Genomic DNA, 26,896 nt, shown 5'->3' with positions numbered 1-26,896 from the left:
GCAGATGGAGGGAAGTTTATCGATTTGGTGGTGGGAAGATGAAGGAATTCTAATCTGGTGGTTTGTAGTATTTTCAATGAAGTGTGAGATCAAGTTAAATGATACTAAGGCAGGAAGGAAACTTACTTAGGTTTGGGGAAAGAGTAGTAAACAGTTGTCTTGGGCTCTGGGAGGCGAGTTTATTAGGGAATGTAATGCAGTTGCCAGCAGTTGGACACTGGAGTTTGAAGTCAAATATTTAAAGTAAAATCGGTCAGTCTGTTGAGTGATTTTCTCCAGCTGTATACACGCACAGCTGCTCTGGTCCAGAGAAGGCAAGTAATTGAGCTGATCCACGCTTAGGTCCTGCCAGGAGTGAGAGCAAAGCAAGGGAGATGAGGTTGTTTGTAATGATTATAATGATGGACCACGGACTCAAATTTAGACAGATTCATCAGAAATATTTTAAACCTCAGTCATGCATGTATATTTCTGTATTAAAAACTCAGACCATCTTCAAGTGAGACCATCTGGATTCAAATTCCATTTCTTCTATTTACTAACTGTGTGACCTTGAGCAAGTTATCTCAGAGTGTCCCAGTTTCCTTCATCTGTAAGATGGGGATAATATTGGCACTGAACTCATAGAATTATTTTTCAGATTCAGTTTACACATAGAAAGAGTTTAGAAGAGTACTTGGTACAAACTGAGCACTCAGCTAATAGGCTGTTACTATTAATATTATACATCCTCAGCTAGCATGTTATCTTCCACTCTGCACAGCAAAGAAGAAATATTTCTCTTTCTGTGATTGTCTTATCCAGAGCATTATACCTCCTTTTTCCCACATTTGTATTTTTAATTAACTCACTTGCCTTTAATTTTTTTCTCTAATATGCCTTTATAATTACAATTGGAATGGAATGATAAATGGCAAAACCCACAAAATTCAGTTTCAAACATAAAATTGGATAGATAGTAACAAATAAGTGTGTTTGGCTAAGTGTCAGTTTTTGGATAACCAGGATGCCTTTGCATCATCTTTTAGTGGAAAAAATGAGACCACTCTAATGAGAACAAATGGGTTTAAAAAATTATCTTCCCCAGATCAATCCTGGCCCAGAAATCAGTATTTTATCAATCTATCAGCATTACATGTAAATTGCTGCTGGTTCATTGTTTCATATACTGGGCAGTGTTGTGACACAACATTTTTTGCATTCTAGTTATTGGTGTAGTCTTATTTTTTTTTAACTTTCTGTGACTTACGAAAATACATTATGTATAATCATAGTTAGAAGCATATACTACTTGTTAACTTTTTTGGTTTAATATTTCATTGAAGTCCATAAAATAGAGGGACCATGTGTTATCCCAACTGGGACACTTAAGAGTACAGGGGCACTTTAATAATTATATGTGACAGCAGGTATAAACCAGGACCGTCCCAAGTGTTGAAGGTTAATTTTAAACAGTAGGTAATGGAGAGCTAATGCACAACACAGTGATTTATAAACACCATTACCATGTGATATACTTCAAAGTTTCTGAGAGATTAGACCTTAAATATTCTTACCACAAAAAATAAGTGATGATTATGTGACATGATAGAGGTGTTAGCTAATGCTACGGTGATAATCATATTGCAGTATACAAATACATCAAGCCAACATGTTGTACATCTTAAACTTACATAATATGTCAATTGTATTTCAATTAAAAAATAAAAATTAAAAAAACTAAATACAATTAAATTTAAAAATAGGTAAAACCTTGACGCTCGTACAAAAATAAACAGAGCATGTGTCAAAGATTTCATTCAACTTACTAATTAATAAGGGAATGGATAGGTTTTATAACAAGATTCAAGGAGAATACTAAGTACTACATCTTTATAGTCAACTAAAAGCTGCTAAAATGAGCTAACGATGTCAGCTAAAGCTGACAAACTGGTCACTATCCACCAGGACAATAATCAGTTGCATTCGAGTGGACACAATTTGCATTTCTGTGGACAAAAAATCATTTGCATCACTATCAGTGTTCTCCAGTTTGCATAGTTTAAAATAGCCCAGAGATAATCTAAGCTTCACAGGTGTATCACTCACAGATTTGGGGCCCACAACAAAGGCCTTCACAATTTTCCCCACGCAGGCAAAACTGGCCTGGCTGGGCGCCCTCGTCGTGTGTCACACATTCCCACTGTTGTTTGCCTCCTATGATTTTGGACTTAACTCTTAATTGCTGCTCTGTTAGATTTTTAGTTTTCATTTTATTCTTGGACAGATTCCTGTGTCTGTTCCCTCTTAGAAAGAGGATTTTTAGTAACACAATTACAATTCTATTTTATAGCTTATCAAGCTGTACAGTCTTAGGCTCCACTCTCTTTCGTATTTGAGATTGGCCAGAACCTAAACTGTGGTTATTTGGGGTGGGGAGGGGATGCTACTTTTGTTCTGTTTTGGTTGCCTCCTCTGGGAGGATGGGAAGCATTTTGGCTGGATGAGCTGAGCAATCTGCAGCTGTTCAAATACTTTGAGCCTTTGGGTTGATGGTGGATTTTGCTTTAAAACCCTCCCCCCAACTTTAAAAAAAGAAAGAAAGAAAGACAGAAAATCCAACAGCCAATTGCATCTATGACTTTTTTTTAACCGTTGTTTGGTGAGCGGCAGTTATACTTTTGTAACCAGAGGCTGTGTTTATTTTCAGCATTGGCAGTTCTGCCTAATGAATCAACCGGTATTGAATTCACAAAGGGAGATGCCTTTCCCTCCCTCCATCTGTTTGCCAAATGTGTGTGTCCCCTCAGCTCCTGGTGGTGGTTTCACTAAAAAGAGCCATTAGCAAGTGGGTGTTCTCATTGAATTCTCAGTCCTCTGCCTGACTGCTTGGTGGTTTTTTTCCCCTCGTAGTTCCATAGTGGTTGTTTGCCAAAACACCACACTTGTGATTCTAGAGAAAGTGTACTTCTATTTCTTGTTTAAGTATAAAGTTTGGCTCTGCATTAACTCACAGTTTTTGTCTGGTTCTTGAGCCTTGGTTTGGTCCTTCACGATGAGGTGTCTGTCTCTGAACAGCAGTGTTGCCGTGGGGATTGAAATTACTCCAAAGAGGAGACAAGAAATCAAGGGAATGCTGGTAGGCGTTCTTAAGAAGAACTTCTTTGGATAGCACTGTGTTTTCAGCAAATTCTTCTTTAATTCTTATTGACAGTAGAAAAGAAGTTGTTTTATTAGCAAAATTTGGAGATGTCCTTTTTATTTACTTTTTATTTTTTTAACATTTTTTTACTGAGTTATAGTCAGTTTACAATTTTTTACTGAGTTATAGTCAGTTTACAATGTTACAGTCAGTGTCAAATTCCAGTGTAGAGCACAATTTTTCCATTATACATGAACATGCCTGTATTCATTGTCACATTTTCTTTTCGCTGTGAGCTACCACAAGATCTTGTATATATTTCCCTGTCCTTTTTATTTTTATTTTTTTTACTTTCATTCACATATTAGGTCAGTACTTCTCAAATTTGAATGTGCATGTGATTCACCTGAGATTTTGATAAGATGAAGATTTTGATTCAGTGGTAGAAGTGAGGGTCTAAGATTCTACATTGCTGTCAAGCTCTGGGCCCCGCCATGAACAGTACAAATTTCAGGGCAAACAACTGTGATACTTTCACCATGGTCCTTGGAGCAATTTAGATGTAGAAGTGTAGAATGATTTGGCTGGTGTTCAGTAGCAGACTATTTGGAAATATTTGCCTTTGTGTTGATGTTAAGAACCACATAGAGGGGGTAGGCAACTTTCCAACTTTTCGAGACAGATCTTCACATTGAACATATGTTATTTTGTTTGAGATTTTAGAATTTTCAGGACATTTTACATACCCGATTTCAAGTCTAAACTAAATATTTTTCAAAGCAAATTATGAGTTATTTAAGTGTTTTCTTACCTGTGTACATATGACTTTGATTATATCATTTCCTAGTGACGTGTCCCACTTCTTGATATATTACATAGGTTTTAAAAAAAATAATTTCTCTGAAATTTGATTGTATGAATATTTTAATATTACTGTCTTCTGTATACTGTGCGATTTCACTTACTTACTAAACCGTTTTATGAGAACTGAGTGTCTTCCAAGAAGTCCTTTGAGTACTACTAAATGTTATTACTCTATTCTGACCTAGGTAATGGACAGTAAACTATTTTTAAATAAGGCCACTGACCCATTGCAGTTAGCTGGATCTATCAATCTTTTCTCTGTGGCTTCTAATTTTTGTATCATGTGGAAAACTTTCTTTTTCCAAGATTATGAAAAAAAACCTCATTTTTGCTTTTTTTAAAATCTTACTTTTATATTTAAATCTCAGATCCATTTCAGAGGATTTTGTTATGAATAGTAATGATGATCTAGGTTAGTCAATTCTTAATGTTGTAAAATTAACATTTAGGAGGTTGAAATGCTTACGTTACAGAATGCAATAAGTGTGGAGAGAATTGAGTGATATGAAGTTCTGTACAGGTTATCTGTGTCATAAAACATTTAATAAAAGATTGAATTCTGTTGAAAAAAAGAAAAAGCTGTTCACCACACACACACACACACAAACACACACACACACAAAGACGGAACCTGATTTAAGAAATACATGGATCTGTTTTACCCTCATCTTATTCTCCAAAACTTCTAATTCTATTAATTAGTTTTGGAACTTATAGAAAAAGAGAAAATACAAAGACTTGCTTTTAAAAATGAAGGATAAGAATCATGAGAAAAACTATCCAATATTTATTAAAAAAAAATTACTGGATAACTGGGAGAGACCAAGAGCTGAGAGAGGAGTGTGAAGTTAAAATGGTAAGAGAGACACATATGTAAGGGGAATGGAGAATCCAGATACTCATGAAGAACATGTTAGGGAGAAAAAACAACTTTTTCTCCACACTCTTAGGTTCTGCTTCTGGGGACCTGTGAATTAAACTGACAAAAGACTAATTAGCAGAAGAAAAGAGTTTATTTATGGATGCAATCTGCATACAGTGATGAGTAACTCAAAAACGTGGTTAGAATTTAAGGCTTACATACCCAACTTAGTAACAGAAAAGAATTCGGGAGAAAAGCCTCCTACGAGATAAACCAGTAGGTTTCTTTAGGAAAGATGCATACTTGTTTAGGAGAACAACCATGAGGTGAGAAAGTTTGTGATAATGTTTGTTTATGCAGTTGCGAGTAGCTTTTCTGTTTTCTTCATAGCTCTGAAACTCTCCTGGAGAAAGGGTTTATGGTAGCCTCATTTCCTAGAAGTTGCCACTTTTAGTCAGATAAAGGAAACTCTAAAGAGGCTTATGTTTGCATTTGTTGAATTTCAGATACCTTCAGCTTAAAATAATCTTTGTACCAACAATAGGGTTCTGAGTGAGTCCCCACAAGGAAAAGGGCATATTTACACTGAATAAAGAACGACTCGTGCTTAAAGAGGAGGAAGACTCAGTAGATTGTGAGGTGGAGATACTTTTCACAGTTAGAAAGTTCTTCATTTGTCTGTTCTTTGGAAATGTGATTAGGACTTCTAAAGCTTACCAACTCTTCAGAGCACTTCTGCTCTCAGAGCATTTATTCCGAGTACACCTCTACATCTGGCGAACACAAGTAGAATTATTCTAGAGGCTCCACTGATCTGGCTACATCAAGCCTGGGCCTCCAAGGTCCATGACGGTCACATTTTATATACAGGTTTTAATCTTAGTTGTAATTCTTTTTGCAGTAAAGCAGATTTTTCATCTAAATATTTTAGATGAAATATTTTCATGGTATAATTGCTCAAAAAATCTGTTGTTGTTTCAAATTAGGTAATAATTGGGCATCAGGTTTCTGAGAGATCTATCAGGGAGATAATTTTGTGTGTATTCTTAAAAATTTGAATAAAAATTCTATTTGCGTATTTTCCGTGTGACAATTGTTATAAATATGTTCTTTTATTTAAATATGTTACTTTTTTTTTCCCAGTCATCAAACGCAGACAACCTGTTGGGATCATCCTAAAATGACTGAACTCTTTCAATCCCTTGGTAAGTGCTATTTTCCTTAATAGTAATGAATTAGCCTAAACAACTGAGGATTGTATAGTCTTAAAAGGACACTAATCACTAGCTTTTCTTACATGACATGTTATGTTGAAAGGATCTTGTCATGGGCACAGAAAAGCAGTTGAATTTCTAAGGGCAATGCAGTAAATAGATTTTACCTTTCTTCTTAAGAGAATGCATGGCTTGAAACAGCATGAGCCTAAGAAGGTTGATTTTAAAAGGAGGAGTGTAATTGGTTTTACCTCCCTCGTACTGAGTCATCTAAAACTTCAGCTTTGTGTGAAAACAAAAACCAAAAACAGTTACAGTGCAGCAGCCTCTGAATCCCTGCTTTAAATTTGCTTTTATCTCGCTTCTTATTTAGCAAATACTATTAAATTAGTTTGCCTAGTTTCATTTTGTCTAAGTAGTTATTAAAAGTTAAATTTATTTCAAGATAAAAATGTAAGCAAGTACGTGAGATGAGAATCCTGACCTTGTAGATTTCTAGTAGATTATGACTTTGAACTGAGTATTTAGCTGCTTCCCTTAGGTCGGTCCAGTGCTTTGAAAGAGCTTTCTCTGTGGGGAGCTAAGGTGCTGCTAGAGAGGGAAGGTGGCACCCTAAGCTCTCATGCCCACTCCCATTTCAACAAGGAAGGCACGCCTCTTTTTATCTCTTTAAATTATCAGGCTTCTGTGGGACTCTCATAGGGATGGGTGAGGACAGCTGCAAAGGTTGAACAAGCAAGAGAAAAGCCACCAGATTGTTTAGTCTGTAAAACAAGGGGGCAAATTTTGAATATTTCTGAGTTTTCTTCTAACTCTTCTAATCTCTAATACCAATACTCTATCCTTAGGAGACAGAGAAAGAAATTCTAGTATTTTTTTTAACTTGATGCTAAATCTTTAAGATTTTTTAAAATTGTGATAAAATTGACATGTTACATTTGTTTCGAGTGTACAACATAGTGATTCAATGCTTGTGTATATTGTGAAATGATCACCACCATCAGTCTGTTAACATCCATCAGAAAACATAGTTACATAATTCTTTTTCTTGTGATGAGAATTTTTAAGATCTACTCTTTTAGCAACTTTCAAATATACAATACAGTACTATTAACTGGAGTTAATCTATTGCTTCTAAAGATTTAAGTATTGATTATAGTATAATTTTAACCAGATTGATGAAAGGGCAGAAGAAGCAAATAGACCCGAAGGGAAGGAGCATAGAAATAAGACCAGCTTTATCAGTAGTGAGATGGACAGCCTAGTTGACAGAAAACTGATTGTCCTTGGGGGAAATGCCTGCAGGAGAGTCCCTCATAGCAGTAGAGAAGGCAAGACCCTCAGTCTACAGTGTGATGTATTTATTAGCCCATCAAAAGTTAGCTGTGTTTCCTTCTCATTTCCCTCCTTGTCCTATTTGAAAATGCCTTCTTGAAATCTTCTGTGTCACACTGCTTTGGAAAGTATCTCACCATGGTGCTAATGAACATTTAATTGTTTTCTGAAACGCTGTGAATTTTAGGAAGAGACTTTTTCATGTGAATAGACATAATACTTTTCCATCATTAAAGTAAACAAATATATTCTTGCCATTCAACATAAGTTAAATCATAAGCATGCTCCTGAAGGTGTTCCGTTTTCTGTTTCAGCTGACCTGAATAACGTGCGTTTCTCTGCCTACCGTACAGCCATCAAAATCCGAAGACTACAAAAAGCACTGTGTTGTGAGTTTATTCTACCAAAGTTCATCACTCTGTTGCTTGGATTGCCTTTTTTGTTTCTTTAAGACAAAGATAAATGAAGAGGCTGATGTGTCTGTAACGTTAATCTGATTTTCAGTGCACCTCACTTAAGGAATTGGCTGTGTTTCTGTAAATGCTCTATTATTCGCCTCGTCAACATGCATGCAGTAGTAAAACAAATGAACATATGCCATTCTCAGTTGGAGAACAAAGTTAACCAAAATACAGGAGTCACATAAAAAGCTTTTTCAAAAATTACGTTGCTACCCAATTTAAAAGGATTAAATCAAGGAACTGAAGTAGTAGATCATTGCCTTTTTAGTGCTTTGTATTCATTTGGAAGGGTAGGCTTCCAAACAGTTTGGTTCAATGCCATCACATAATAAAGAAACACTAAAAAATGACATTCCCCATCCAAATTTGAACTGGCACCTAGAAAACTGGACAAAAGGCTGTGTGTTCATCTAAATGTGTCCTGAGACATTTAATATTGTCAGTATGAACTTTAACCTGCAGAGGGTGTGTTCAGAGTGATCGTCTGTGGCAGTCGTTTTACTAAAGGGTCATTCCGTCCTTCATAACATAAATGTAAGTGTAAATGTGAATGCTTCTAGTGGACGATAGATTTAAACTACCTGGATTCTGTTTGTGGTTATAGTTTTAATGACTGAATGTACTCAAAGGACATTTAGACCTTGTCAGACAGTTAATATGGAAAGGGACATTTGCCTGTACTTTTCGGACAGTATTATTTGAATAATTCCAAGTATCCTTGTTCACTGACTTTTGTTAACAGTCGCTAGATGTCTAGACATTTCAGTGAAGCCTTGCAGACTACCCTTAGAAAAATGATATATTAAAATTAAAAATCTTCTCTTTAAGGCAGTAGAAATTAGAAGTACATTTTAAGCTGGTTATATGAGGAGAGTTGAGGAAAGAGGAGAAAATACAGCAATGCAGAGCTTCAGAATAAGAAAAACTTAAGCTATGTGTGGGAGAGCCACCTAAAGGGCCGAAAAACACCTCCGGATTAGGCGATGGACAGAAGGCTGAGATGACTTGGAAGCCCCTCATCCAAGGAGCCCCAGAGATTACTGGCAGGTTGCAGAGTTACCAGTCCAGCCGTGCAAAGCCAGCACACTCTGGCTAGTGATCTGTATGTTGAGCCGAAGGGAATAGGAAGTGAACTGGGAGCACACAAAAGGGATTTCAGTGAGCTCGGGCAGTCCAGGGTGACAGCAGTTTTGAAAGAGGCTCAGCTGCGTGTCCCGTATCCAGCTGACAGATCTGGAAGGTCTCCTCAGGTCCAATGAGCTATAAAATGAGGACAAATGACTCAGCCACAAAATCTCCACTGATGGAGACTGCTTTGTGTCACTATGAACATGGTTCCAGTTTTCAGTAGTGCTTCTGGGTAGATAAACATATTATCGCATTTGATGTTTTCTTCTGTGGGTTCTTTTGAGTCGTAAAGGAAAAACTCTGTCCTTCAGCTCATCCCTTCAAACCAGAGAGGAGTAGAAGAGAGACACCCCCCACTTCCAAACTAAGGAGCATTTAGTCATGCAAACGCAGACATGTGCTGGGTTTGTTCAGCTGTAAATGTTCGAGGTGATATCCTTACAGCTCATGGCCTCCACTTTTCCCACTGCCTCCCGCCCCCACCGCTCTCCTCCGGGGGCCTTTGCGCCGCTGGTCCAGCTCACCTGTTTATGATTAATCTGCTCCTTCCTCTCCCATCCTTTCTGTTTACTTCAAATGCCCTGACCCTTCCTCTGCAATGCTCTGTAACCCTTTATTCCTCCCAAATGCTGTTAAAAATTTACTTCTTTTGGAAACATTTACAAGCTAATTCCACCTGCCTCCAGTTTTTCCAGAACTTTATGATCACGTCTAACGGCTGTTTCTCACCTAGGCGCCCCTCGCGTGCCTTTGTGTGATAGATAACGTGAGGAGGGTCGCCCTGTCTCCATTGACACCTGCTTTAAGGTCAACGGTTTTCTCTCACTCTGTGTAGATCTCCACCCAGCACAGTGTCCTCCTGTGCAGGGCACACTGCTGTTGCTCTTTCATTGTTCGTTCATTTATTGGGCTCCAAGATTGTGCAGGAGTTAAAACAATATAAAGAGACTTGGTTCCCACACTCAAGGAACATGCGTTCAGAGACAGCATGTTACACATGGACATTACCCCCAGCTTCCAACAGATCCTGTGGCCCTCAGGATGGAACGGCTTTGGCCTCGGTCCATGTCTTCACCCTCCTTGTTCACTGTGCCCCACCATGGGCTCTCCTAGTTCTCGTGGACAGCTGAAATGGTGAGCTCTGCAGTGTGTGCCTCCTGCCTGCAGAGCTCCTGTCCTAGCTCTTTGTGCTGGTCCTCGTCCCATGTCTGGGACGCTTTCTTCCTTTTAAGGTCCTAGTTTAACTGTCGCCCATCTCTAATGAGGCTTTCTTGGCTACTCTACTCCAAACTAGGTCACTCCTGATTTTCCATCTCAGAGATTCAGTTCTTTCCTTATGTGGCACTTGTCATAATGTTTGATATTCTATTTATTTCCTTACTGACCATCTGTCTCTCTAAGTGAACTAAGCTTTCATGGGAGAGATGAGTCTGTTTTCTTCCTCACTGCTGGCCTCATACAACCTCTGGCACAGAGCCATCTCCTAGGACACAAGGGAATGATTTGAGTTGGAAAGTTGATGGAGTACACCAGAAGATCTGTATAAGATTGATGGCTGCACTTTTTAATAGTAAAATTTGTTTAATTTTGGCACATTTATAAATATGATCTCCTGCAGCAAAAATAAACTAGTAATCAGCATCAAGATGGTTCAATCTGAGAACTATAAAATTGCTTGAAAAAAATCAAGAAATCTGTATAGTTTGTTTCCATTTATTTGCATAGTTCAAAACTGGACAGAAATGCTATATTATTTAGGTATATATATATATATACTTTCAGAAATTGAAAGGGAAATACAAAGGTTAGTGGTTCTCCCTGTGATTGTGAGGGGGTGTAATTAGGAGATTTTTCCAAGGGGCTTCCAACAGATCAGTAAATCTGTTTCTTTAACTGCGCAGCGGATTAAAGGGAGCTGCTTCTATCATTTTTCCTTAGACCACACGTATGTATCATACCTATTCTTTTGTGTTTTGATTAAAAAGCTCTGTGTAATAGGCAGCAACAGAGAAGCCAGAGAGAAGTACTGTCAGAGGAGGGAGAGTTTCCCTTCATTGTGAAGAACAGCGCAAGCTGCCTTGAGTTGATTCCAGGCAATCAGCCAGGCCCTAAAAGCCACAATTTAGGCACGTGGCTATAATCAAGGGTAAGAAGGAAGGAAGTTATAGTCTTGAGACCCAAGGGCCTGGGTGGAGTTCAGGGACTATCAGGTAGTATTGGAGTCTAAATGGAGAAGCTATGAGCTGTTTTGTCCAGAATTCAGAAATGTCCTTAAAATCAGTTTAGGTCCAGTTTCAAGGTCATTTTTAGTGAAATCTCTGACTCCTTTAGTTTTCTGTTGTTGTTGTTCCTCAAGCTCTCACAGTGCTGTACTTAACATTTGGATATTTTCTTTATAGGTTGGGTTTCTGTAGATCAGTTTTCTCTTTTGTGTAGGTTAGGAGCAGGGCCAGTGGTGGACGTATGCTTTAGGCAACATCTAAGATCAAAGGACCAAGGGAACAGAAGACAAGTGAATAGTTCAGGTGAGAGATGATGGAGACTGAGTGGAGGAGGGGAGATGAGGGCATGGATTTGTAAGGAGGGAGAACTGGTGACTTAGGGGGATTTGGTAGTTGATAAATTGCAGAGGGTGAAAGAAGGAGAATGTTACGATATCTCAGGATCTGTAGACTGAGATGGTCTGTGGAAGGTGGTAACACCACTGCTGGATTTCAGCATAACAAAAAGGCAAGACCTTTATTTGGAACATATTAAGGTGGAGGTCCCTGGAAGAGGATAATAGAGCACTGGTTGGGAACAGAGTAGCAGGAATGTGGATCAGGTATTCAAGCAGGAGATCAGGATGAAAAAACAGAATCTGGAGTCATCCGGAGAGAAGTTATCGGTGCAGTAATGAAAGTGACTGAGAGCATCAGGCTTGCAGAGTGAAGGGGCGGACACGAGACCCTGAGTGCCACTGACATTTCTGAGTTGTCAGAGGAAGAGGAAGTAGGAAAGGTGCTCAGAAGAGATGGTCAGAGTAGAGGAGAGTCACAGAAGCCCCAGGTCAGGTGCTCAACAGTGTGTGTTTTTGCAGAACCAAAGAACGATGATCCAGTTCCATTCAACCCCCTTTGCCACATCTGTGGGCTTAAAGATAAAGCCCGAAAGTTGGTATAAAATGATTCTGCTGTTTGTTTCATTTGCCACATGACTGAGCTGTCATTTGTCTCCCTTTGCAAAGAGAAAATCATAATTTTCTGTGATTTAAATGTAGTCAGTCTTTAAAGGTACCTAAATGTGACACTTCAGGAAGATGTATTCCTGGTTTAGACACTGAGGCAAAGTGTCAGAGTAAATCACTAAAAATTGAAGACATGATAGTCTGTGGGATGTGGCAAATTACTGTCACAGCTACAAAGCATATCTACAAAGGAGGTTTTTTGAGAAGAAATGCAAGGACAGACTGATCCAGGAAATGGTCTTTTTGGAATTTGGTCTGTTGTCACTTTATGCCATGTGAGGATATAATAGCAGTGCTGGGTTGCTGGCATAATTAGTGTCAGGATCGGGAAACTTGGAGCATTTGGCAGTATTTGAACATGTTTCTTTCTGTCTATGTAGAATTATAGTTCTCCGGCTACTGTCATCCATTAAGCACTTCTCTTTGTCAAGTACTGTGAAGAATGAATTTGAATTCTGCTTCTGTCCTCTGGAAGTTCATAACTGAAAATAGTGTACAGTGCCAAGAAATGGGGTAAAAATGACAATGAAAAGCCCAGATGATTCTTAGTTGTTTTTTTTTTTTTTCCTGACACCATCTCGAATTCATGTGAAGCTTCACACAGCTTTCATAATTAGCTGAAATTCTACCAGTGGTGTATTTGGCATCTGAAGGAAATGGATTGGCCCTTTATCTGGGCTTGTGTTTTACATTTGTCTCTTTCTCTCTTTTAAAAAAAAAAATGACTTCTCTGTTGAGTTGTTTTAGAAACGATTTTAATCTGTTTGGTTTTAAAGCAATTCTTTTCCATTGTAGATAATTTAAATAAATAATTCCATGGTGTTTGAGCAGCTAGAGTAGACACATTTAATGAGGGCCTTTAAAAAATTCAAAATTAGTGGTTATTCAATGGTTAAAAATATAAATATACAAAGGAAGCTATTTGTACATTTTATTTAACTGTCAAAATGTATCGTATTTCTGAGGGAACAATTTTGTATCATGCAAAGGGAAATTAGTTGTTTATATATTAAAAAAGTTTTCCTGAGCTTACTTTTTTAATGTTAAAAAAGTTAAATATGGAGGTAGAGGAAGAATTTTATAAAGCAGTAATCTCCTTGAGCAGACCATAAATTCTCGTCGGTTCTGTAAATTTCCAAAGCTTCCTGTTTAGATTTGGAAGAGTCATCTCCACGCTCAGTAAGTGCATAGACGCATGGTACTTTGATAATCTGTTTTCCTGTTTTCAGTTAGCTAATGCATGACTCAAAGTTGATTAAAAGGCAGGATTATGTAAGATTTCTTCTCTTTTGTCTAAACTTTTCCTCCTGGCCTCGGAGGACCTCTCCCGATCCCCAGGCCAACGCGACCTGCCCCTTGAACTCCCTGTGTCTGCCTCACGGTAACCACGTGCCAACCACGTGTGAGCCGCATGCTACCCACACTGCCGGCCGTCATTTCATAGAGCTGCCTAGGCTTCTTGAATTCTTGTCTTTTCTCAAACAGAACTATCTTCCTGAAATTATTTCCTTGCTTTACAAGGATAGCTTGTATCTCACCTATTCTTTAAGGTCCCTTTCAAATCCCATCTTCCCAGGGTTTTTTTTCTAGGCTCCTTCCCTTCCCCGAACAGTAACAGCTCTCACAGAAATGTATGTCTTCTTCTCGTAGGACATTTTCATCCCTTTTGGAAGAGTTATAAGCATGCTTCTCCTCCTTCTCAGACCGGCCATCTTTGAGAGCAGGAGCTCTGCTTTATCCTTCTGTGCCCACCCAGCTTGGTCTAGGCGTGGCCTAGCCCTAGCCACGCCCACTGTAGGTGTTCTCCCTGTGAAGAGTAAGGCTGCCGCACCGTGGATGTGGGGCCTATTCCGTGAGCCTCCTCTAATCCCGCCTAGCTACACATTGTCTATTTGCCAAAGCATCACAGGAAGCACAGTAGGTTAGGGCCAGATGGTGAGGGCCTTATACATCAGGCTTGACTCAGTGGGCAGTGGAGAACTATTATTTTTTTAAAGAATCTATTTTATGAACTAAACATCTGCAGTGAACTTTGTATCTCATGATGTACATGTGAAGAAACTGTTTAAGAAGGATCCATTTTGCAGTGACGTTAAGGATGAGTGGGAGAGTGGTGAGCAGGCTGCTCTTGGTAGTTAGAAGAGCAATGTCGTATTTTAGATGTTCTAACATTTGGAATAGACTTTGAGATTTATGCTTTCTTATATTCAAAAGTATAAAAAGGCTGAAGAGAAGAAAGCCAGAAAACTAAAGCAGGAAAAATTGATATTCCAAAGAGTGAAAAATGAGATCATACTGAAGAGTGACAGAGTTTAGATCAAAAACATGAACATAAGAGATGTGGATAAAAGAAGAGTTTAGAGATGTAAGAATGGAAATGTGATTTATTTCATTAAAAATAGAAATTAGCTAAAAGGGGTAGATTCTTCCATTGAAGGCTCAGGCTAAAAACCCAAGACTGGAAATGGTTTTGTTTCAGTGTTGTTCTGTAATGTAATGACTGTACGTATTCCTTTCTCTCACCTGACTAGTGGATCTCTTGGAGTTGAATACAACAAATGAAGTTTTCAACCAGCACAAGCTGAACCAGAACGATCAGCTCCTTAGTGTTCCAGATGTCATCAACTGTCTGACAACCACTTACGACGGCCTTGAACAAATGCATAAGAATCTGGTCAACGTTCCTCTCTGTGTGGATATGTGTCTCAACTGGCTGCTCAATGTATATGACACGTAAGTTTCCATTTTTTTTCCTCATTAAAATATAATCATTGGGTGGAATATGTTGATAATGCAAAATGTCTAAATTTTTAAAGTGGATTTTTAAGAAAATACTTTCAAAGTACTTTTCCTAGTGGAAATATTTATGTTACTTGTTGAAAAGGGATGACTTTCCAAAATTGAGCTTTTAACCAACAATAGAACAAAAAAGAATGTCTACCAGGTGTTTTAAGACTTTGCTTCAATTTATAAAGCCTGTCAAATTTGTATTTTGTGACCTTGCTAGGGGAAACCTAATGGGAAAAAAACCGATTTGCTTCCTCCATAATCTTTTGTAGTATTTCTTTTATCAAAAGACAAAATTTTGTACATACTGTTATGAATTAAAATAATTTATTGGCTCATAATAATCTACTCTCTATTTTTTGTATGACAACTTAAGAGCAATTTGAATGGCAGTTAGAGATTTTATTTGTCTTTTGGTATTAGCTTTATTGATTGCAGTGGTGGTGATGTGTATATATGGCATTTTAAATAATTTACGGTATAGGACACCCCAATATCTGTAATTTAATTAAATGGTCACTGTTACATAAAGATCACTCTCAACTTCCAGCATAACTCATTTGCCATTAATTTGTCTTTTTTGATGTGACAATGCACTTGTGAAATAATCAGTTCTAGAAAGACCTGCTGTGGGCTGACATCTCTGAAACATTAAGAATTACTCATTCTTCTGGTAGGGAGTAAAAGTGTGCAAAGATGAAGTGAGAAAATTAGAACTGTTGTTTTTCTCTCAGACTCTGAAAGTTATATTCCATTAATTAGCTATATGAAAAATTTGTGCTCATCAGGTTTTTATTTGGTTTAGAGGGAAAGAAGAATAGATGATAGTTTATAAATGCACACATGTTTAGCAGCTGATTGATTCTGTATAGGAAGTAAATGATGGTCACAATAGCTGTAGAGATGATTTAATTAAAATTTCATTTACTCTTTTGATTAGAAAAACCCTTTATCTTTTAATACTCACAAATATCTTAACAAAGTCCTTTTTAATAATCAAATAGCCATTGTGTGCTTGAGAGCTCTTAAGAAACTCACTGAAGAGCAGATAGCCTGAATCATGCAGTTACCATAATGAGTGTGGGCTGTGCTATGTCCCTGTCTGATTTCTATTGATACATTTCATTTCAATGCAAATTTTTATCCTCCTAAGATAAAATATGACTGTTAGCATTAATTCACCATTAAGTTGATCTTCAATTTTTTAAACCTCTATGAGACATTTTCCATAGTAAATTCACCAAAATAGCTGATCAACTAGGTATTTTAGTTACAAAGCCTATAACTTAATTTTATGTCCCAGGAAGAATGCTAAATTCATAGAACACTTAGCTAAGAACTTCATTAAGCACTATGGAGTATGATAGAGGTGCACATTTTGAGTCATATTTTAAGGAAGAACTGGAGAAGTGTTAAATCACCCTTTGGCATTATCTGTGCCTCCCACACAGTATATTAGCCGACGTGGGCTGCCATAAGACAGTACCATGTGGCTTAAACAGCGGAAATTTAATTCTCACAGTTCTAGAGACAAGAAGTCCCAAGTCAGGATGTCCACAGGGTTGGTTTCTTCTGAGGCCTCACTCCTTGGCTGTCTTCTCCTTGTATCTTCACTTGGTCTTTCTTCTGTGTGTGTCTGTGTCCTAATGTCCTGTTCTACAAGAACACCAGGCATATTGGATTAGGGCCCACCATGATGGCATCATTTTAACTTAATTACCTATTTAAAGACCCTTTCTCAGTATACAGTCGGATTCTGAGGTTCTGGGAGTTAGGACTTCAACATACGGATTTCAGGTGGCTATAATTCAGCCCATGACACATATGCTGTTTTCACTGGACAGCCCTCAGGGAATAGTGCCACTTAGCTGGGAAGGAAACAGTATGTGAAATGTTGTGATTCATATTCTAGGGAGTTACATGTTGGCATATTTTCACTCTCTAACATCAAATGTGAACACATGGAAAATGCTACACTGAGATACTATTTCTTATTTAGAAAGATGGTATCTTGAAATTTTCCTTTTTAAAGGAAAAAAAAGCTTTTAGGATTTATCCCCTACCATGCCAGAGAAATATAGCAAAGACCATGCTGGGTTAGAGTACTGTCAGTTCAGTCGAGTTTTCCATCTTGGAGAAGAATATCATGAATTAACCTAAGGAAAAATAGTACAAGAGTTATTAACTCTTTTCAAGTCATTAGTTTCCTTTGAGAATCTGATGGAACTGTGATCTACTCCATCCAATTCACCAGTACATTATGTACCCTTATGAAGTCTCTGAACCTTGGAAATGGTACCCATGATCTAACCCTTCCATTCATTCAGTTAACCTGATGTTCATCTAGAAACCATTTATTTTTTACTGCATTACTTTGTGTAGTATGTTGCAATCAGAACTGGTATTTTCAGCTCTTAAAGTGTATTCACCTAGCTCTTGAAATAATGGGTGATGCACACATAGGAGATCATAGAATTCTGGAAGCAGAGGGACTTTGAGCAGCTTCCATTCTGTCCTCTTCATTTTACTGATCGAGAAACTGACCCAGTAAGATAAGACAGTTTATCCACAGCCACCAACTACATATTAGCGGTAGATATGGGACTAATATTCATATTTTTGGATAATTACTTGATTATTCCCACCATATTACCATATCTAAGAAAAACAGTACTTTATAAATTACATTAAGATTATTTCTTTCAACATTTAACATGTACCTAACTCCTAATATTCTGAATTGTGTGGGGAAAAAAGCCTATTTTCTTCTTTTGCGGAGGACAAGAAACTAAATTTTTGGTCTGGTTGCTTTGCAACTTGGCATCCACTTAACTTTTGGCATCTCAATTTCTCATCTAAAAAACTGAGGTAAAAAATATCTGCTCTGTTTCCCATACATAAGTAAGTGATCGTCAAGGGCAAATGAACTAATATATATATATATATATATATATATATATATATAGAAAGGACTTTATAAACCATAAAGATAAAATTGATTCCATTTATGAGTTCACAGCCTCACTCAGTCTTCATCTTCCCAGGTTAAAAAGTCTTAATTCCACAACCTTCCTCCTAAATTTAATAGAAATCAGAAGTGTTTAATTCAAGATTTAAAGCAATAGTCTAGATTACTTGCTTTAAACATTTTTGTCCTTGCAGAAAATATTAACCTCAATTGATACAGTAGTAAGTCATTTTCCCCATTATTCCAAGATGGATATAATTTTATTTATAAGCTACATATCTTTCTGGTTGAATTAGTTTCAGGAATCACTTATGAAAATTATCAGGGAACCAAATACTTAAATATTAGGTTATGTCATTTATTAAGAAATTTCATTGCCTCTCTATTCTCATTCAGATTCTTATATCTTATTTAACATCAAAGCCCTCTATCATCTGGCTCCATATGGACAACTTTATCAACCATTTAGCCTTGATGCAAATCCTTGTTGTATCTGATGAATCTTGTCTCTGGTGCTCACACCCGTTCCTCTGTCCCCTTGTCCAGGCTTTTCCTATGATAATCTATTTTCTTCTAGTTGGGACAATCAATCCAGCTATGCCATGCCTTCAATCTCTGATTTTAGACTAACCTTCTTTATCAAATGAGATGAGACTAATAACTCAGACTAACCACCAATCATTATTGAGCAGTCAGCCACAGTTATCTCATACTTGATTATGTCCATGCATAAAGGTCAGTCTCATATTTTCTTATGATTCTTTAGTTGTTTTCTTGTCTCACCTCTCCAGTGAGTCATGGGTAGAAATCGTGTCTCATGCTTTTCTGTTGGTCCCTATGGTACATAGAACAGTGCTGTGATCACAGTAAGCCTTCATAACTGTTGATGGTGCGATGAACGGATGACTGACGTTTTCAGCAGTCTTCCTGGTGATGTTCCTTTCTTGTGTTATCACCGTAGACTGGAGGTCATCCTCCAGTACATACCAGTTTGATCTTTTTTTCCCTTAAGGGATTACTTTGTTATTAGCTACATTTATGTACTAGTACACTTGCATAGCCTTTTGTTATTTTCTGCAAGTCTGTTGTCTTAATTGTGTCCTGAGAATAAAATTCCCTGATTTTTGGAGGGAAAAAAACAGACATAGTCTATTTTCCTGTAATAATTAGGAAATACCAAAGAAGTGTGAGGTGGAAACACACTTCACAGCATCGCTCAGTTTAAGGTTAATTTGGAACTAATATTTATATAATTGTGAGGAACTGGGATGAGTATATAAACTTTAGATTTCTGCTTATAATGACCATATTTATTTTAAAATTTAAGCATTAGTTACTTTGTAGGTCAATTCTGAATGTTGTATACATACATAGCAGGGGTTCAGTACGTTTGTTGGGTATGGTTTAATATAGACAATGAACTCTAGGCTATTGAAGGACTATTTTGAAAATACATTTTACCAATCCCTAAATGTGTTTTATTTGTTTTACACTTAATATGTCATGGTATGTATAAAGAAATTTACTTGAGTATTTGTAATTTGAGAATACAAGATATCAGTTGGTATTAATAATAAAAATATCAGTAAGCGCCAGATTTAAATATAGTTTGACAATGACTACTGAAAATTAAAGTGACATCATATGAATATTTATATGCTTTTAAATAGCATGAATTACTAAATTTATTTTATTCTTCTAATTATATAAACATTTAATTATAGATTTTGAGTGTGTTGTATTTTGTATTGAAAACATGTCATAAGGAGATTAACAATTAAAACCAATATTGAAAACTGATCCAGTTTATATGAAATAATAAAGGTCACAGTAAAGACTTTTTTTCTGGACTGTATGTTATTTCATAGCAAGGATCATGTTATTAATTTTTGTAGCTTCTGCATTTCCCTTTCCCCATCCCCAGGTACTAGTACAGTGTGACATTTGGAAAACAACCCAGTAATTCTTTGATAAAAGACAGAATAAAGAGAACTCTATGCTTTTAATGATAAAATAAAATTATTCTGCTGATCAACTTATAAGTGAAATTGAAATGGTTTCTCATTGACACAGTATGAAACTATTTCCTAGTGTTGATTAATTAAGACATTTTGTATTTAATTATAATTTGATACTTACCTGAATAAAGACTACACACCTGTATGTTTAATGTCATTAACTATTATCATTGCAGTAGTAATTTATAGAAACTACTTTGACAGGAACCAAAATCAATGAAGACAGTACGTTTTTAAGTATTCAACAAGTTATAAGCCCTCAATATGTAATGAATTTTCCAGTTAGTTTTCTTACATTTCTTTTTAGATATATCATATGCCTTTCTTGTTCTATTTTACATGCATATTATATATAGTTCTAGCGATCTATTTTGAATCTTGCATTTATAATTATTAACAAATAGGCTTTAATTCATGGTGTTTATAAAAATGAAATCTTTTTAGCTTTATAATTAGCATTTTCATTTTACCTTCATTTGTTCTTTCTAGTTCACATGTTGTATGTAAAGTGACTTTAGGCTTTATATTTTTCCATACTAGGTCAAATATACTATTAAAATATGCCATGAAATTATGATATGGGTTTAACATTAATTAATAAAAGTAAATAGAAAAGTTGCATCTTTAAAATGCAATTTTTAATGGTTTACCCTCGAAAATAGATGTTCAGAAATAATTAGCATACTGTAGACAGTTTTAAATGCATCTAATGCATCGAGATTCTTATAATTTCAGGGGTCGGACTGGAAAAATAAGAGTGCAGAGTCTGAAGATTGGATTGATCTCTCTCTCCAAAGGTCTCTTAGAAGAAAAATACAGATGTATGTAAGACCTTTCCTATATCAACGGTGTTTTTAGTAATAATAATAACAATTTATTAGAGACTTACCTTATATGATTTGCTAGTAATAATAGTTCCCTTACTTTTTAAACCCTGACTATACATACATGTACCAGGCTAGACAAAGTGTGTCAGTGCAAAGGAATGTGGATTTGTGTGAAATGAAAAGCAGATTTATAGGACCAAGAGGTGAGGTGCCTTGATGGAGTGAGAATCAACTATAGATTATATCTCATTTAATCCTTAGAATAATTGCCCTATAATGTAAGCCTTGTGATTTCCATTTTCCAGCTGAAAAAAATAATGCTTAGGGTAAGTTAAAATCTAGTCAAGACTGCAAGACAGTAAATTGTGGGGCTAGAATTAGATCGTAGATATTTCTGACACTAAGGCTCAAGCCTTTTCTAGTTCTGCACACTTCCAGTGCTTGAAAAAATAATTAAGATGGACTAGAACATTTATACTTTATACTAAAACCTGTGTACTTCCAGGGCTAAAAAGGAAATCATGATAGACTAGGACTGCTGTAGTCACAGTGAGACAAATAACTATATTTTACAGTATGAGAAAATAAAACATGATAAAAAAATTTTTATTTTGTTATATTTGTTTTTATTCACAAAATGAATCAGTGGTGCCCTTTTAGCTGTCAATTCATGAAGGGCATCTTGACCTTTACAAAGGGACAGGCTCAGGAGCCAGGGGAGACCTGCCTTCAACTCTTCGCTCTGCCGCTTTGTGGCTGGATAACTTCGGGCACGTTACATGATCCCACTGCATACCGACTGCTAAGGGGTAGTAATACCCCCACTTCACATTCCAGGAAGCTGAAATTTAGTGAAATTTTCTTCAAAAGAATAAAGCTAATTATTCTTGCTTTGAAAGCAACTAGGGATCATACATGAAAAGTACCTAGAAATAGTAGTCGTTGATTAAATGGTAGCAGTTGTTGCTATGTCTCTAAATTCTTAATTCTGCAAGTTTTTATAAATTCAGCTTTGTCCGTAAAATGTGAGTACCTTGATCTTGCCATGCCTGGCCCCATATGGTTCCATGTATATATATCTATACCTTTGAGGGAGAGGGTGAGGGATATTTCATGAGTGGAGAGATGAAGATCAAACAAGAGAATGTGTGATCACAGGTCCTGTAAGTTTAGTTAAGTCATGCATCTTCTGTGAATGTACGTACATTTTTTAAAACTTCTACTTTCTGGGATGGCTGTGAGGTGATTTGATTTTGAATTCCAGGGCTAGGTCATGATGGCTTGTTTCTCTTACACAGTTTGACAAGAATGTCAGTGAGAAGAGATGGGGATTTGTATGAAACGAAAAGCTGATTGTAGAATCAGGAGATGAAGTGCCTTGATGGAGCCTAGTGAACCATGAAGAAAAAAGCTTTGCACGGGCTTTTGTTTGGTGGCACTTTATCCAGAATTTAAATCATCTTCAGCATCATAATTGTCAATAGATGTCATTTCCAAAGCTAAAAAAAAATTATTTCTGTGATGAGCAGGAAAGGAAAATGTTAATAAAAGCATCAGTGTACCAAATGAGAAAAGGACTTTTTTTTTTTTTTTTTTTTTTTTTTGGATCACTGGGATTTTTATGTGTTCCTGAGAGAATTTAGGGTTCTCTGAAAGTAACAATTATGTCATGGTGCTGAGCTTACTCTGAAAAGAATGCAGATTCAACCTCAAAGAGTTTGTCATGAGTCTTAAAATGTAAGAGTGATCTGTTTTCCTAGATCAATGATTCCTCCTCTCTTCCTTTTTCAAGCTGATTATCGAGAAATCTGAGACCAAAAGAGAGACAGAACATGGTGGCTGGAGTTTTAGAGCAAAACCCAAATTCTATGCAGTATATAAAAAAATGGCTTTTATCTACACACATACCCTCACACGTATTCCTAAAATGCATAATCTTTCCAATGAGAGCATTAAGCATACGTGTACTCATACACTTGTACTACAGTGGGTACACCTCCTGCAAATGTCAGGAAACTTACTGCTCTGTGCAATTCAACATTGAACTGTCAGACTATGGCAGGGGAAGCAGAAGCCACGCAATGAAGATTTCTGATATTTAATTTGATCCATGAAGTATGCCATTTAGGACTGAATTAAATGAGAAATCTTTTTAGGTTGAAATCTTTAAATTTTACCTAAGAGTATTGAGACTCTGGGAATGTTCTGCAGTTTTGTTTTGTTTTTTTATTTCAAGGTCCTTGGCAACTCTGATTCCAGTTTTGATTCCCCCAGTGATATCAGAACACTTCCTCATTATTATTTCCTTTGTTAGAATTAATATTCGAGACAATTTGCTCTCCAAACTCAATGGCAGAGGTGCTATTCTGGGTCAATTGGCATCTGTCGGAACATTGATTTTGCAATGGCTAATGTCACTGTCTTTACCCTGATGACACCTCCTTCTCTCTGCGTGCCTTCCTGAGAATGTCCTTTGATTTAAGTTCTGATAACACCCTGGCCTTCCTGCTTATAGCTCAGTGGCTTCCTTGCCTCATCAAAAACACATTTACCAAGATCCTTTTGAATGGCCTTTGCAGCTCTTCTGTGCTGATTTATTGGACCTTGGGCTTTAGACTGTGACTTTCCTCTGACCCATCCTCACATCCTGACGCTCCTTTCTGTATCTGACTGTAGCATCAGAATGTGAATATTTGTAAGAATTCAGAAATATGTCAAAATTTTAAGGACTCTTTCCTCTTATGCTTTGTGTGTAGTTTTACCTTGGTAATGGCATGGTAGTATAGCTAGCTGCCTCAGAAGAGCCAAGTTGGGCAATGATTTATCTCACGGAAAATGTGAACTTCTCTGCAGATTATTATACATATGCATCAACTCTGTATTCACTTAGAAGGCCTCCTCCCAGGAATGGGTTTACAATGAACAGTGTAATATAAATAGTTTCTGCCTATGAGAGTCTTATTTTTAACAAATGAAAAGAAACGAGTAGAACTCTAACCAAATCTATGTGAACAAATGACAATAAAAATTAATTTTATCTTAATTGAATTTGCTTTCCCTATGTATGCTTATAATTAAAGTCATGTTTCATTATAATTACTGTGTCCATTACACTGAACTTGATTTAGTTGTTTAAAAATCCACTGTTGACAGTATTAGATGTAGCCTTATTCCCTTTTAAAAAAAAAAAGTGGGGGTGATGATACAATTTGGTCTGATATTCATTTATCGGGTATTGTTTAAAATTTTTAGGATTCAGTGTTCTCTCCTTTCTTCTGTTCTTAGAAAACTTCACATGAAAACCACTCAGAATTTGTATGACTTTGAATTGTTAGAACTTAGAAATTTCTTTTCAAAAGGCATTAGTTTCTATAATGAAGTGGATTGTTTTTGCCTGAAATTTCTCCCTGCTCCAAAAGTAACTTAGTTAAATATATTAGCTTTATGGCTGGAAATACGGTAATAATTTTAACCTTCAAAATACTGCAAGTGGTGAACAGAAGATAAAATGGATAAAAGAGCATGAGTTTTTGTTAAGAAGTCCTTTAAATTCAAATAAATGTATTTCATTACATGAAATGAAGTAAAACAAAAACAATTTTTATAGCTAAGAATGAACAAGAGACTGATTGGGCCTAAAAAAATAACCCTTATAAATAAAAGACACCTCCTTCTACTGTTTAATGTTTCTTATGTAAAACAGATTTAAGTATAGAAATCTAGAAAAGAAAAATATATATATATATGTTTAATAGAATATTTAATTTAGGAGTGAATACAAAGAGTTGGTAAACAAATCTTTTAAAATTTAAAGATTTGTTCCTTAAGATCTGTTCGTTCCTTTGACAAGTCGTGAAGAAAGCTTTGTTTGACCCACTCATTTTCAGTAAGAAGGGAGACCGTACTGAGACCACTGAATGAACCCACATGCATACACTGTACCACTTAAAAAGGAAATTTGTATTTATTGATCTGTTTCTATGTATTGACATATAAGAGTAGATTGTTTTAGGAAACATGTGGTTAACCAGTTCCTGATTTCAAACATGCAGAACATTAAGGTTATCAGGATTCAGGAGACAGCTAGTGTGATTCACGTCCATACTTTTTCTTTTTCAATCTGTATCGTTCCTTTCACTTAACCAAAGGCATAGTTTACTTAAAAGAACAGTATAGGCAGATGGAAGTTAACCTCTTGCCTCTCCCCCTTGTAGATCTCTTTAAGGAAGTGGCGGGGCCCACAGAAATGTGCGACCAAAGGCAGCTTGGCCTGTTGCTTCACGATGCCATCCAGATCCCTCGGCAGCTGGGGGAAGTAGCAGCTTTTGGGGGCAGTAATATTGAACCCAGTGTTCGCAGCTGCTTCCAACAGGTAAACATGGAGCATCGCTGGTATGTAGAATGTGTGGGGATGGTATTGAGGATGTTCTGAGAAATGGAACAAAGGACTTGGGCTGGAACCAGGCGGTAGAAGACGTTGGGTACCATCCCAGTAACTTTGTATTTTAGTTTTTGAGGCACATTTGATTCAAGGAACAGCAGCTCCCTTGAGGAGACTTACTGTTTCTCAATGGATAAAACCCCACATCTTTAACATGTGCTATTAGATTCCTGTCATTTGACCCTGCCATTGCCCTGGCCTCATCTTAGACCACTTGTCCCCTTGCTCTCTGCTCTCAGGTTGTGCTGTTTTAGTCCCTTCATTCCTGTCCTAGCGCCTTTGGACCATGCCCTCTGTTTAGAATGTTCTTCTCACAAACTCCCTTTCATTGCTGATCCTTATTCATTCTTTAGATCTTCTCTTAATTCTCACATCCTCTGAAAGTCCTTCTCTGACCCCTTCAGATGGCGTTATGCGTCCCACTGTATTCACTGAGTCTCTTCTGCCTTCTTATGGTGCTCATTACAATTATAGTTACATACTGAATTATATAATTACTTAGTGAGTGGTTTTTTAATATATAAACCTAAGCTCCATGAGCAGGGACTGTTTCTTTTTACTGTTATATCCTTGTGTACAGTGCCTTGAACATCATAGCTACTTGACAGATATTTGCTAAATAAATGAATAAAAATGCCCTGAGCTCCTTATAGGCAAGACCTTTTAATGTAAATTAGACATAATGAAAATTGCAGTCTTTTCTTTGAGAACATATGTACAAAAGGAGAAAAGGAGAATGACGTACAAAGTTATGTACTGATCTAAGTTACTGATGTTAAACTGGAAAAGCACTTGAGTTCCTTTTTGATGCTTACTGTATAGAAAAGCATTTTTAGAAATGTTACTATTTACTTTATACAAATACATAAAGTACAAGCCTACAGATGTTTTGCTAAGGCATATGCAGTGATTTATCACTGCTGAGCAAAAAAAAAAAAACTGCTCACACCATCTCTTTAAAGAGAATTGATGTTATGGGTTATTACATTTTATAATGGCCCTTTTTCTTGTTTTAGAGATACAAAAAAATACCAAATGAAAATTCTAAATATGATTCTCATATGTGTTGGTTCATAGAGTGACCTTAACAACAGCAGAAGTATGTTGGTAACTTTGCACATGTGAAAATTATGTAGTGTTATAATATAAAGAGAAGTCAAGATGTTTCATACAATTTATCATGATAGACTTGGAAATCCTGCAGAGCACATTTACAGAAATGTGCTCCTGGTATGATGCTGTAAGCAAGACTGGAGCAGGACACAGAAATAAAGCTTTTATTTAGCATTTACAATGGCTTTCAAGTTTGGAAAGTTATCAGTGAGTCTTAACTCTCACAGTTTTTGTTGTTGTTGTTGTTGTTTGTTTGTTTTTAATGGAGGTGCTGGGAATTGAACCTCAGACCTTGTGCATGCTAAGCATGCGCTCTGCCACTGAGCCATTCCCCCAGCCCCACTACTGTTGCAAATGTTTACTATCTTAGATGAATGTATTTTATAGGATTAAAGTATTTGTGTGACGAGTACCTAGAATTGTGTGGGTTTCGTTTTTGTTTTTTTTAAATTTGAGTCTATTAAGGTATTGGAATTTGTTTCTTCCTCCTATATAACTATTTCTGCTTTTTCTCTTTTTAAATTCTAGAAT

The 26,896-nt window shown here is 36.6% G+C and overlaps 1 protein-coding gene across 14 annotated transcripts in view; it reads left to right on the top strand.

Moving 5' to 3' along the window:
* UTRN (utrophin) overlaps window positions 1–26,896 on the top strand; it is a 457,676-nt gene that overhangs the window by 378,020 nt on the left and 52,760 nt on the right. For all 14 annotated transcript variants that reach the window (XM_074368225.1, XM_010965836.3, XM_074368224.1 and 11 more), the window contains 5 exons: window positions 5,991–6,052; window positions 7,711–7,785; window positions 14,743–14,944; window positions 20,720–20,805; window positions 25,026–25,183. In XM_074368225.1, the coding sequence (XP_074224326.1) occupies window positions 5,991–6,052; window positions 7,711–7,785; window positions 14,743–14,944; window positions 20,720–20,805; window positions 25,026–25,183 (583 nt within the window). The remainder of the gene's footprint in view (window positions 1–5,990; window positions 6,053–7,710; window positions 7,786–14,742; window positions 14,945–20,719; window positions 20,806–25,025; window positions 25,184–26,896) is intronic.

This window comes from Camelus bactrianus, chromosome 8, assembly GCF_048773025.1.
Source record: "Camelus bactrianus isolate YW-2024 breed Bactrian camel chromosome 8, ASM4877302v1, whole genome shotgun sequence".
NCBI lineage: Eukaryota > Metazoa > Chordata > Mammalia > Artiodactyla > Camelidae > Camelus > Camelus bactrianus.
The sequence above is the reverse complement of the archived record's forward strand: the minus strand, read 5'-3'. Positions and strand labels throughout refer to the sequence as shown.